The 13,296-nt window shown below is 44.8% G+C and overlaps 1 protein-coding gene across 3 annotated transcripts in view; it reads right to left on the minus strand.

The window, feature by feature from the left end:
* Positions 1-12,891, minus strand: part of DHX35 (DEAH-box helicase 35) — a 65,021-nt gene extending 52,130 nt beyond the window's left edge. For all 3 annotated transcript variants that reach the window (XM_077778864.1, XM_077778863.1, XM_077778862.1), the window contains exons 1-3: positions 12,812-12,891; positions 7,938-8,071; positions 3,657-3,749 (exon numbers count right to left, since the gene is read on the minus strand). In XM_077778864.1, the coding sequence (XP_077634990.1) occupies positions 3,657-3,749; positions 7,938-8,071; positions 12,812-12,851 (267 nt within the window). In that variant the 5' untranslated portion in view covers positions 12,852-12,891. The remainder of the gene's footprint in view (positions 1-3,656; positions 3,750-7,937; positions 8,072-12,811) is intronic.
* Positions 12,892-13,296: the final 405 nt, after the last annotated feature.

Raw genomic sequence — 13,296 nt, forward strand, 5'->3', positions numbered from 1 at the left:
CCCTTCCGTCCCCCCCCCCCCCCCCCCCTCTGCCTCTCTCCCCCACATGCTCTGTCTCTCTAAAATAAAGAAAAATAAAACTTAAGGAAAAAAATGAAATAATAACCAAGATTCAAGGACCACATTGTTACATGCCAGAGCTGTGCTGAGCACCTTGCATGCAGGAGCCCAACTAATCCTCGCAACAAATCCTATAAGGAAGGTTAACAGCATCATAAACCATTTAGAGATAAGCACGCAAAGAGATCACATAACTTGTCCAAGGACAGAGTGAAAATCTAAGCACTGGAATTTAAGCTCTGCAAACCACAGCCCTGCCACAAAACCAGGACACAATCCTCCTCCTATCCAAGATAACACACACATACTTGTAGTCAATCTCTTCGTAACAGTGGTAACCGAAAGAAAAATAATTTCCCTAATAATGAACAACCTCTCCACCAAGCCATTCTCCTCAATACACCTGTGATTCAGACTTCTGCATGCTTGTGACTGCTGACAGATGGAAATTCAAAGCTGCTGCAAAAGCAGGTATAGTGTTGCTCTCAAAAGGTAGTGTATGTCACGCTGAATTGCATCTCTGCTCTTTTTAAGGGTCACCAAATCTGGTCCTCTTGTTAAGGAGTGGGATTAGGAAACACTCCATCTAAAACAGCCCTAATAAAAGTTGTAGTAAAGAAGCTTGTTTGCATAATCCATTGTTTTGACAGAGCTCTGGGGAAAAAATATCATCTAGGTTCCACATATAGTTTGTGAAATTTCAAAACTGGCATTTGGTGCTTCGGCATGCAGTACTTTTCCAAGGAACGATATTATATAAATGTAACAAGATGGTTTGTTAAGAAAATCCTGCTCCATATTCTTGCCGTGACCTTCAGCTCCTCAGCCTGTCCGATTTTCCCAGGCCATAATAAGAAGCTGCGACGGCCTCGGAGAAGAGGAACTCCGTGGTCAGGAAAGGGAGATGTTCAGTCCACACAAGGGGTAGCAGATATTCGGACCTATAATCATCTATCACAATGACCTAGCCAATTTCACCAGCAAAGCTTAGGAGACTCACGCTTTACCATTTTATTCTTTTGTGCTTTTTCAATTTTGTACCCTGTGAATGCATTCAAAAATCACAATGCCTATAAGAAAATACACTTCCTTAAAAGTAATTAAATTCAAATGTATGTGCCCTTGGATCCAGCACCTCCATAACTACTATATTTATTCTGTAAGAATACCCAAATGTGTGCAACATGATATAGATGCAAATTGACTCACTGTCTCACTGTGAAAATATAAAACTGGAAACAACCTAAATGCCTATCAACTGGGAATTGGTAAAATAAATAATGTAGATCTACGCATCTGAAAAATGATACATTAAGTGGAAAAAAAGACCAGGTACATTAAAGCATGTACAAATGCTACCATTCGTGCTTTAAAAAGTACACATGCCACACTTCTCTGTAAATGCAAGAAAACGTCTGAGAAATTAACATCCGTTGTATCTATATCAAGGAAAGGCACATCAGAAGACAGAGCAGAAGAGAAATCCTTTATTTTGATGGTCTTCCACACCTTTGAATTTTAAACCATGTGAGCCTATTAAATATTGCTCCAAAATTAAAAATATGAAAATAAATTAAAAGTTAAAATAAACCTTAACATTTAACACGAATTAGGTTTGTTTGATGCCACACTGCCCCCGCTGGATCCTCAGACCCCGCTCTCTGGCCTCCAGGCCACTCTTTCCCTGGGCTCACTGCTCTGCAGGCTGTCTCTGTTCCCTGGCAGCTAGGCCTCACAGGGGGAAATGACCAGATCATTGTGCCATACAGTACTATGGTACTACGGATCCGACTAACTGCCGCCCACCTGATAGGAGGAATATACATGCCGCCACCCTACCACTATCAGGCCTGGCCATGAAACTCACTTTTCCAAGGAAACGTGAGGAGGGCCACTTCCAATCACGAGTCTTAAAACTTGTGCCATCTCATAATTCTGCCATCTACCATAGGGCTCCCGAGGCCCAGACAAGAACTGGGCCAGCAGCCTAGGTCCCAGGGACCATCCATGTGGAGCAGCCAACTTGGGTCATCAGCCCAAGACCACACAGTGCAAAGAAGAAATACACCTTTGGGTTCTTAGGCAACTGAGATTTTCAGGTTCTTTGTTAACATGACATAGTTATGTTGAGATGACTAAATAACCATACAGATGAATTCCAAACAACCTGAGGCCATCTCAGCTCGCATGGCCCAGCTTCCACCCCTGCTCTATGTTTCCCCCAACACATCACTGCTCTCTAACGTCTTCGTCTGTACAATGAAGGTAATAACAGTACTTGCCTTGCAGGGGCACTGGGCATTAAACAGAGCAATACGTGCAAAGTGACCACTTATGTAGCGCTTATTTCTTACTCATTACTTGTTTTATGACGATGATGGTTATGATTATCACTACTCTCTGGCAATCTCTTGGTAACTTCACATGGCCCTTCTCCTGTGGCTCTCTGTAAAAAGCAAGTAATTTGCCAGGGTCTTGTTACCATGTGCACATGTTTTCCATCCAGGTCACCATTTGCTCTGCTGTCCTTCCTCTACTGCTGTGCATTCCCTTCCGCCTACCTTTCCCTAGCTGCACAGATCACCTGGGGACCTTTTAAGAAATACCTATGTCTGGACCACATCCGAAACCCATTATTGGGTTGGGCAAAAGAAGCTATATTACCTCTTTATACAAGTTCAAAAATAGACAGAACAAATCTACGGTCTTAGAAGCCAGAGTAAGAGAAACCCTTGTGTTGTGGGAGCAGGCGGAGAGGCCAGGAGACCAGAAGGGGACACAAGGGGCTTCTGGGGGTCTGGTGACAGTGTTCTGTTTCTTGATCTGGGTGCTGGTAACACAGGTATATTCACCTGTGAAAGTTTATCAAGCTGTGCCACTATGGCATTAAAACTTCTCAACATGCATTTTATACTTCAATAAAAATCTACATTAAAACAGGAAAGACAGGCCGGCAATGACCCCCATCCCCGACTACGTACCCATCACTCTTCACTCTCATAAGACAAACTTTGATCTCACCCTATCTGCACTCCTGCTGCGTCCCAAACACTTCTCACAGCCCAGGAGCCCTGATCGCCATATTCCCAGCAGCTGCCACTGGTTGTCCAGTGTCTACCTCAACTGTCATTTCTCTTACAAGGCCTTTCTCGATCCTTCTGTCCACCTGTGTCCACATTAGATAGGGGTTTGCCCTGTAATGGGGGGTTCCTCCCACAGCACCACGTACTTCTTCAGTAGTCCATTTTTATTTACAACTACAGCAGTATTCATTTTATTTTCCTCTTCACCAGTAACTATCTGAAGGCAAAAACCAGGCATTCCACCTCTTTGAAGGAGCTCCTTCTGTTCCTTTCAGAGTCTGGTTATTCAGTCATTATTTTGGAATTAACAACAAATCAAAGACAAGCGTTACTTCGACACTAATCAAAGAAATCACAAGAGCCAAAGGTTGAATAAAAAATATCTAGTCAGATTGAATATTTTCTCTCTGACGGGAGATCTTAAAAATGCAAATTATAGTAAAGACAGTCCTCAAGTTACAAAACCCTTCCAGTCAAAGGTAAGTGCAAAGACGCATTTAAGTACATACTCACTTGTGGGAGCTGTGTGCTCTTCCCACATCCCGTCTCGCCAACAATCACCACTGTCTGGTAGTTTTCTACCAAGTATAATATATGATTCCTTAGCTGAAAAATACAACCATACATTGTAAAAAAGCCATACGTTTCCCCAAAAGAACAAAATAAAGATTTCTAAACATTATGAAATGAGCTGTTGGCCAAAGGCAAGTAAATTTTGAAAAGAACTATCAAAATATATTTCCAACTTGCAGACACTGTTGGTGTCTGTATAAGCTGAACCAAGTGCAATTGAGAGCAAAAACACATCAAAATATGTAACGGACGTAACCTGCAATTCAACATTTTCACTTCCAAGGAGTTTAACTGTGGACATACTAATACATGTGAACAAAGAAGTTTACATACAGCATACTCACTGAAGGGCTGTTTATGTCAGCCAAAAATTCAAACACTCCAAATGTTCATCAATAGGGTTAAGTCAGTTATGAAACGCTCCAATAATGGAATATACCTGGTTGTTAAAAAGGACAAATGTCTATTTGCACTGATAAGGACTGGTCAACAAGATATGTTAAGGGAGCAAAGCAAGACACAGAATTACACTAAATAATACACTACCATTTGTGCTTTTAAAGAAAGAGTAAATACATATATGCTTATGTACAAGCTATCTTTGGGAAAAATAAAACAAGGAACTGGTCATTGTACTCTCTTCAGGAGCAGGAGAGGGTGGCCGGGGAGGGGCAAGGATGTGAAGGAGACCTTTACATTTTGTACAATTATGTATTATCTAATTACAAATTCGATTTATTAACTGCAAAAAAAGAAAAAAGAATACGCTTTCAGCTCTACCTCTATATCTGAGTTCACAGTATAGCACCCGTAGGTTACATCTAGATTTCAGATGAGCCTTCCTTTCCCCATTCAGTGTGAGCAGAGATACTGGTTTGGCCCTGGAACACTCAGGAGATCATTTCCACATCCTGTCTACTTAGCTGCAGAATGTACTTCTGTACCCACATTTGTTTACAGATGCACCTGACATTCGAGAGTCATGAAGGTATTCCATTAATAGCTGGCTTGGAATGAAGTAAACCCTGCCACATTCCCCCACCCTGACCATTGCTCAGTCTGTCTGATTCTGCACCAATAATGTGGCAAGGACTGGGAGAGCAGAGATGCTGCCTAATTGACCCAAGGAGGTGCTGGCAGTTTGGGGTTTTTGACTTTGGCATTATACAGGGTCTAAGTATAATAGTTTCACATCTCAGTGTGAAAAACCTCTTAGGATATTTGTGAAAAATTGAAGATTCCTAAGGCACCTGGGTGGCTCAGTCAGTTAAGCGTCCAACTCTTGATTTCGGCCCAGGCCACGATCTCATGGTTCATGAGTTCAAGCTCATGTCTGGCTCCACGCTATCAGCATAGAGCTTGCCGGAGATTCTCTCTCTGCCTCTCTCTCTCTCTGCCCCTCCCCTGCCCTCTCTCTCTCTCAAAATAAATAAAACCCAAAAAAATGAAGATTCCTAGGCCTACCCTCAGGGTTTCTGATTCAGCAGGATTAGGGAAGAGCCCAGGAATGTGCAGGTCTCGAGCCCCCAAAGGAGACCCTGGCTGCAGGTGGCCCATACAGACTAGTTCATACGCCAGACTCCGTGCTGACTTCTGTTCTGGGTAGAGGAAGGTGAGAGGTTTGGGATCTTTGCAGGTATTTTGTAAATGGAAAATCCATCCGGTTGGTGGGTGAATGGATAAATGGATCAATGGTCAAGGAAAACTTTGAAAGACAATCTGAATACAGACAGAAACAGACAAGGCATTCCAGGAAAGGGAAATAACATAAGCAAAAGAAAGAAGATGGAAACAAGCAAATAGTACCAACACTATTCCAGGGGCATCAAAAAAGCCCAGAAAAAGCTCCAGGAATGGTTTGGAAATAAGCTAGGAGAGCTGGGGCCTGGGCTTCCCTGTGAAAGGCCGTGCGTGCAGAGCTAGAGTCCGGACTTTCCCAGGGGGTTGGACGGGCTGTCAGTGCTGTGAGAAAGCCGGGCGGCACCACACGAGACCGGGCACGAAAACACTGAAGGCAATTAATTCATATGTCACATCCTAAATACAAAGGACTGTGAACAGAGATGTCCAGTGTGTGACACCGGAGAGAGAAATGCCAAGATTTCCTATTTGGAGACAGAGAATAATGCTACCGCCCAGAGGCCCAAGCAGGGAGATCCAGGAGGGCTGGTGAGGAGGAGGGGACTGGGCTTCAAGAGGTGGCTGTTGAGGGAGTAAGAGGAAACCTCTCATAGAGGCCGCCAGGGCCCTGATCGGAGGAGCAGGCAGCCTTATACTGTCATTAGGGGGAAAGGGAGTGACTTTCAATGTATTGCCCCTTTAGTTTCCATTTCTGTTTTTAAATCTACTTTCAGTTTTAATGGCGGAGGGGTTGGGGGAATGAGTAACTTTTACCCTTTTTGTCTAGATTTATGTTTAACATCTCATGAGATCCGAAACGTGCTTAAATTCTGTTTTGCTTTTTATCAGTAACTTATATCCCTCTTCTTACCATTTTAATTTCCGTCAACATATGTTAAATCCTGATTAATTTTTCACGTTCTTTCATGTATCATTTCTTTTAAGTTCAGTTAGAGGATGGACAGGCAAGAAAAGGCCAAAACTAAATACTTGGTGAACGGTGACAGTGTCCTTGCACAGTTACTGTATGTCAGGGACCCTGCTAAGGGCTCTATGTGGATTATCTCATCGGGGCCTCCTGTCAGTCCTCCGAGGTAGGCGCCATCAGTCCCATGTCATAGACAACAAAACAGAAGCTCACAGGGTGAGGCAAGACCACGCGGCACAAAGGCTACTTCACTGCAGCTCAAACTGTGTCCCTTTGGGCGAGGCAGCAACAGTGAACCTATCATCTTACCTCCTGAGGGGCAAACCTGTTTACTTTCACACACACCGGATAAGGGGATGAGGCTAATCACCTGAGGGAGAAATCCAGAAATGTCAGTACATGAGTGACTGAAATGTGTGGGGCCACGTAAAACTCTAACCAAGGTGCCTTGGCTAAATTAAGAAGGATTCTGCTTCAAATCCACTTGGAGAAAGCACATATTAATAGAAGAGGAATTATTAGCACAGTCTAGACAAAGGACTTGCTTAGCAGACGAACTTGGCAGCTCTCCCCCACCACCATCCAAGAGAAAGAGAGATGGCCATGGGTGCTGGTGGCCACACCTTCTCAGGTCATTCCGGAGGCACCTTGTGAGGCAGGGAGAGCTCATCACCCTTCACGGGGGGCTATATGAAGAAATAGTCTTCAGCTCTATCTAAATGGCCTTTGGCCCTGCACTCACTTCCTGATTATAATTTGGCTTCTCATGTGGTCTTGGCCACAGGGAGAAAAGTGTGTCCATAGGCTGGTCTGTCTGTACTGAAAAACTACGACTATAAATAAACATATTCTGAATTCTAGTTTATGCTTTGGTCTCTTGTGAGATGAATATGTCCACTTCATGAGACCAGTAAAATCAGGTTCTGAATGTGCACACAGCCCACGGTAACCACCGAAATCCCGTCACCATGTCAGCTGGAGTTGATCTCTTCCACTGAAACAACCTCACATTCCCAATTAGTCTTGTTTAAAATTGGCCTTTAAAAATAAAGCTAAGGGGCACCTGGGTGGCTCAGCTGGTTGAGCATCCGACTGGCTCAGGCCAGGATCTCACAGTTGGTGAGTTCAAGCCCCACATTGGGCTCTGTGCTGATAGCTCAGAGCCTGGAGTCTCCTTTGGATTCTGCGTCTCCCTCTCTCTCTGCCTCTCCCCAGCTTGCTCATTCTCTCTCTCTCTCTCAAAAATAAATATTAAAAAATATTTTTTTTTTTTTTTTTTTTTTTTTTAATTTTTTTTTTTTTATTTNCCCTAAAAAATATTTTTAATAAAGCTAAAATTGGCCATACATTGGTAATTTGTTGCAGCTGGAGGCACAGAAGTTCTTTGTGCTATTTTCTCTATTCTTCATATTTTAGTTTGTCCACAACTGAAAGCAAAGTTTTTTAAAACATTAAGATCTAACTAAAAAAATCTCAAGGACTTTCAAGATTGATACATTAAGTAACACACACATCTTTTAATAAGTTAATCCTCTCAGATGAGGGGAGCCCTGAGCTCACTGTGTTCAGTGAGTGAATCATGGAGAGTAAGAGGGCAGCATTCGCTTCAGTACCAAGGACAGAGCCACCGCACACTGCTTCAGACCAAGCCGGCACACGCTTCTTCAGCTTACCTTGAACACCGGCAGCTTCTGCCTCTGCTGCTCTATAGAAAGGGCAGCGTAAGGATTGTAAACAATGGTTGTTGCAGAATTTTCGGCTAGACTCTGTCTCTCTTCAGAGATGCTGACACCGGGTCCCTCTGTACCTGCAACAGAAATGCTGTTTTCAGACTCTCTGATGCAACCAACAAACAGAAAAATGTGCAGACGTTACAAATTCAAAGACGAAAATAAACAACACCAGGAACGCACTTTACCTCAAACTACTAACAGAGAATCAACTTTAACTTAAGGAAAACATCTAGGAATACACAAAAAGCTTCCCTAAAAGCGTCAAAAACAGAGATGAGAGTCCCACTGGGCTCCAAACTGGCCACATGTAACTGTATGCTACAGAGGACAATGATTTCAGGTCTGGTCTCCACATTTTACTTCTAATTACTAAAAGTGACAGAAACCCAGTGGGAACTGGCAGAGGCGAAGGAGGCGCGGCACTACCGCAGGATGGCAGCAGCAAGGCCCGGGGGACCCCAGGAACTGAGCACTCCAGGGCTGTGCTGGCATGCTTTCTCACATCTCAGAGCCTCTCAATCAGCTCCTTTCCTAAGCCTGAGCTTAAGTTCGGTGTCTTGCAGCAGCTGGAATCAAGGCTGCTGACAGTGCGAGAGCCCGGCTCACTATCCCCACTGATCACCCATTCACTCACCCGACAAGGACAGAAGGGCAAGAGACACTGCAGCGAACACTACAGATGCAGGCCCTACCCTCTGCAGCTTTTTTCTTTTATTCTGCCCCCCAAGAGAACGTAACTTAGTGCATACAGTGGTTTAAGTGCTAAGGAGAAAATAAAAGACTAGGTAAGGGGTCTGAGAGTCCCAGGTATGTGTGGTCTGGAGGGTGGGGAAGTCTCTTCTCCCAGGTTAGGTCCAAAGCCCAGCCTGATCCAATCAACCATGGCCAGTGGAGCAGGATGCGCTAGATGGCAGCCCCCATTTTGAATCACGGAACTGGGGTGGCTGGATGCAAAGCACTGTTCCAAGAAGCCACCGTGCTCAGCAGATAAAACAACAGCTTTCCAGGATGGCTGTGTGGTAAGAACAATGACAACCTGGTGCTCAGCATGCTGAAGAGTAGGGAAGCCACACCCCATCATGAAACACTGTTCAAGGTACCATGGATTTTAGCCTGAGAAGGAAAATGCCTTAAGAGGAACATGGGTCCAATCTTTATGATCAGCTTCCGTAACTTTTCATGCTGATTTGTTTGTGTAGCCCTCAGACAGAAACTGAAAGTGTTAAGTGACACATAATGTGACATAAGGGAGCTATTTTCAAAAGCTAGAGCTGTTCAGCACTGGGGTGCAATGTCTTTGTGAATCATAAAAACCCTCCCTGGAAGTTCAAACGTGTGCCATGCAGCCTTCTGTTGGGGGGCGCAGCGGAGATAATTACCCAAAACTATCATTTCCCAGGCCTTCTGAACTCATGGAGTCAATAACGCTATGTGGAAATACAGGGGCTCTGTGACAAGCACATTTAGCCCACTGATTTATTTTTACATTTTTTTGGAGGTCCCACATCCCTTCGACAATCTAATAAAGGCTATAGACTCCCTCTTTTGAAAAATACGCCAGAATGTAACTTATCAGGATACAAAATGCTCGTGGTCCATAAACCCCCTGGAGCTAAGTTTAGAAACATTGCCACAGATCTTTAATCCCTTTTCCATTTATTTCTAGGAACACGGTTGTATTCCAGAGGGCCAAGATTGCCAAAAATCGAGTAAGTGGGGCACTGCTGTACTGTTTTTGCCAAAATGCTGACCTTCCTTTCAACAAGATAAAAGATAGAACAGGCCCTGGAACAAAGCCTGTGCTCAAAAAGGCAGGTTTCCTCTCCTTTCGTCCCTTACTGTCACTACATCTTAATAACTTCTTGTAAACATTACCCAGGAAAAATACTGCAAAAAATACCTTATCCTCACCAGCTGTTTTTGTCCCAAATTCTCGCCTTTTCAAAACAGTTTTCAACCTTTAGAGCATGTCTAGAATATGTTAGCATCGCTCCTGCAAAGTCTCTTCCTTCCTCCCACAGCAGGGTGCAATCCACACAGGAATCTACACTACCCCACTCCCTCGCGTCTCTAACCTACATCCAAGCCCACCTCAGAACAAACAAACATATTATGTTTTACAAGAGCTACCGCCCATCAACAAGGAGCATGTCTCCTCCTTACAAAGGACGTCATTCAGGGGTGCCTAGGTGGCTCAATCAGTTAAGCGCCCGGCTCTCAATCTCATCTCAGGTCATGATCTCACAGTTTTGTGAATCTGAGCCCCGCGTTGGGTTCTGCACAGTGACATCGTGGAGCCTGCGTGGGATTCTCCCTCTCTTCCTCTCACTCTGCCCCTCCCTGGCTCGAGCTCTGTCTCTCTCAAAATAAATAAACTTAAAAAAAAAAAAAAAGACTTCATTGGACCAAATCAGAACTGCTTCCTTCTTGTATATTCCACCTCCCATTCTGTCTGCCTATGGCTGCCTTTCCCTTGGGAGGGATCTCTCTGCTTACAGGAGTAAAGTTTGTAATCCTGCAAACCACAAATGCCTTCATTTCTCCATCTACAAAACAAGGCTGACAACAACACCCCCATCCTCCCATCTGGCATTCCCTCTAATCCAGTTTTTTAGTTTGAGGGGTGCCCAACTAGTGGATTATAGAAAGCTTGTAATGGGTCATGACCAGCATTTTTTTTTCAATAACGAACTAGAAATAGAATACCGGCATCTCCTGCCTCGACCCAAAATATATCCTATCCTATCGCTTAACATCATCTCGCTACTCAATTATCTTGATTTTCAGGACATTCTTGAGGCACACATCCTATTTTGCCTTGTTCATGCTGCACCCTTTGCCCAGAGCTCCTGCCTCTCCATGAAAGAAACCTTATTTGTGCTTCAATGTTCACCTCAAAAAATATCACTATCTTTATGACGTATTTCCTATCCACACAATCTTTCTCTTCTATACTTTTATGTAATTATAATACTTAATGTGTATCTAGTACTAAGAGCTTTACATGTATTCCATTTAATCCTCAAAAACAATCCTTTGGGTAGGTGTTATGCCCAATTTACAGATGAGATCATTGAGACTCAGGGCACCTAAGCGACTTTGCCAAATCACCAGGTTAGTAAATGGCAGTCAAGGATAGCTCTACAGACTGACTTGTAGAGACTATCTTCCTTACCATCACCTTTTTCTGCCTCATTTTAATATCTCTTCTAAAGGAGGTCCAGGGGTGCCTGGGTGGCTAGGCCAGATGAGCGTCCGACTCCTGATTTCAGCTCAAGTCACGATCTCAAGGTTAGTGAGTTCAAGCCCTGCAGCAGGCTCTGTGCGAACAGCACTGAGCCTCTTTGGGATTCTCACTCTTCTTTCCTCTCTGCCCCTCCCCTGCTCGTTCTCTCTCTCTCTCTCAAAAAATAAATAATAAAAAAAATTAAAGGATATCCAACTTCGTATTCTAACTGAGAGAAAAAGAATAAATCTTGAGAGTAGCCTGGTCACCTGTCTCCCAATCACAAGGTTAGGTGTTCAGTAAGCATACCCTCAACAATGAGCTAAACAATGGAACAGAAAGAACTCTTAGAGTAACCACATGCTCTTTAGCCAAAATAGTATCCTGTTCTGATTTTCAACAATTCATTCAGGCCTTTATCATCCTTAACACTTTGACCTGTTAATAAAGGCTTGAATAAATAAAATACAGGATATCTCATTATCTAATCTTTCTGGCTGTAAATAAAATTCCTAATGAATAATTGGCTGACGATTTGAAATTCTGAATAAAGCTGTTGTTAAGTGACAAACTACAGATTTGTTTTAAAGAATTAACACATTCTTTGCTTTGGCTTCTCTCCTACATCACTTATATGATGGTTAGAATTCCATCTAACTCCCTCTCATTTCGTTTTTGCTGCAATCTACTTTGCACATCCAGACCTGCAGAGGTGCAAGTGCTGGAAAAAAAACAAGCTGGTAATTGTTAAGAAACTTTCGGTTTTTACAAGAAACTGGCGGAAGGGACGGAAGTAATGTATCTAGTAGGATCTGGCCAAGTACACGTTCTATAAAATCCTAGTTAATGAGGAAATTAAAACAAATCAGGCAAAGCATTTTGTGACTAAGATTCGTGTTTCTCTGCAAGAGAGAAAGTGGGTGATAGCCAATACGAAAGAGGATGGTCACTTTCTGGTAGACTCTGGATGGGCAAGAATTACCCTAAAACAAAATAAGGCTTCTTTCCCTTTTTATGAGGACTTCCTCTACGTCAGACAAAGCTCTGTACTCGTTATCCAATCCCACGGGATAGTTACTACTCTACCCACTTCACAGGTGAGGAGAATAAGGCGTCTCAGAAAAAATTAAGTGACTTGCCCAAAGGAACTCTGCTACCATACGGCAGAGCCGAGAAGTCTAACCCCGGCAGCCGGACTCCAAAGCCTGAGCTCCTAAACTCTGAGCAGCAGCACCGCCCGTGCGGCCCCAGCGTAGCCCCAAGGCGGTAACAGGACAAGCGTGGGCGCTTCGGCGCTTCCCCGGCGTCGGGCAAGCCAGGCATCAGGGGTGAGGAAAACGAGGCCCGGGAAGCTGAGACTCGAACAAGGTCACACATACACTTTACGCCCAGTCTGGGGGCGGACCCCCGAATCTGTCGGGACCACGGTGAGCGCCAGAGCCACAGAACCCACCAGCTCCGAGGCGGCGGTGGCCAGCCCGCCGAGGTCAGGCCTGCGAGCAGGTCCGCAGGCCCCAGGGCGCCGGCTGCGGGGCCAAGACCAAAGTCAGGCCGCCGCATCTGCTCAGCGTTCCTCCAAGGGCCTTACCAGGTCGCCAGAACTTCACCGGTCCCACGGGCGCAGCCATGCTGGGGTGAAAGGTCACGAGGGAGACTCCACCCCTCCGTGGCGCGTGAGCCCCCGGAGGAGCCGGGGGGCGTGGCCCGCGCGNGTGACCGGCCCCGCCATATTGGGAAAGCGGATTCCGTCCTCCGAGCTGTTTAGTGTTGTCTGTGAAGGTTCTAGGTGACCTTCCCAGGAGCTTGGCGTCGGCTGGATGGCCGCCGAACACCTCCGGAAGGACGAGCGTTGGGAGAAAACCGCTGGCGCGAGAGTCTTGCGGCTACCGGCGGCCCGCGGTGGGCACGGAGACCATCCATCCCGAATTGTGATTATGTTACAAGCTGTCCCAGCTCTGCTGGTTCTCTTTCCGTTTCCTCCGTATTTTCAAGTGAAGGTTAATAGTAACTACCTCGTGAGTTTGCTGGCCTAATAAGTAATTATTGGGAGCCCACTGTACGCCCGGGTACTGC

This window comes from Crocuta crocuta, unplaced genomic scaffold, assembly GCF_008692635.1.
Source record: "Crocuta crocuta isolate KB4526 unplaced genomic scaffold, BGI_CrCroc_1.0 scaffold248, whole genome shotgun sequence".
NCBI lineage: Eukaryota > Metazoa > Chordata > Mammalia > Carnivora > Hyaenidae > Crocuta > Crocuta crocuta.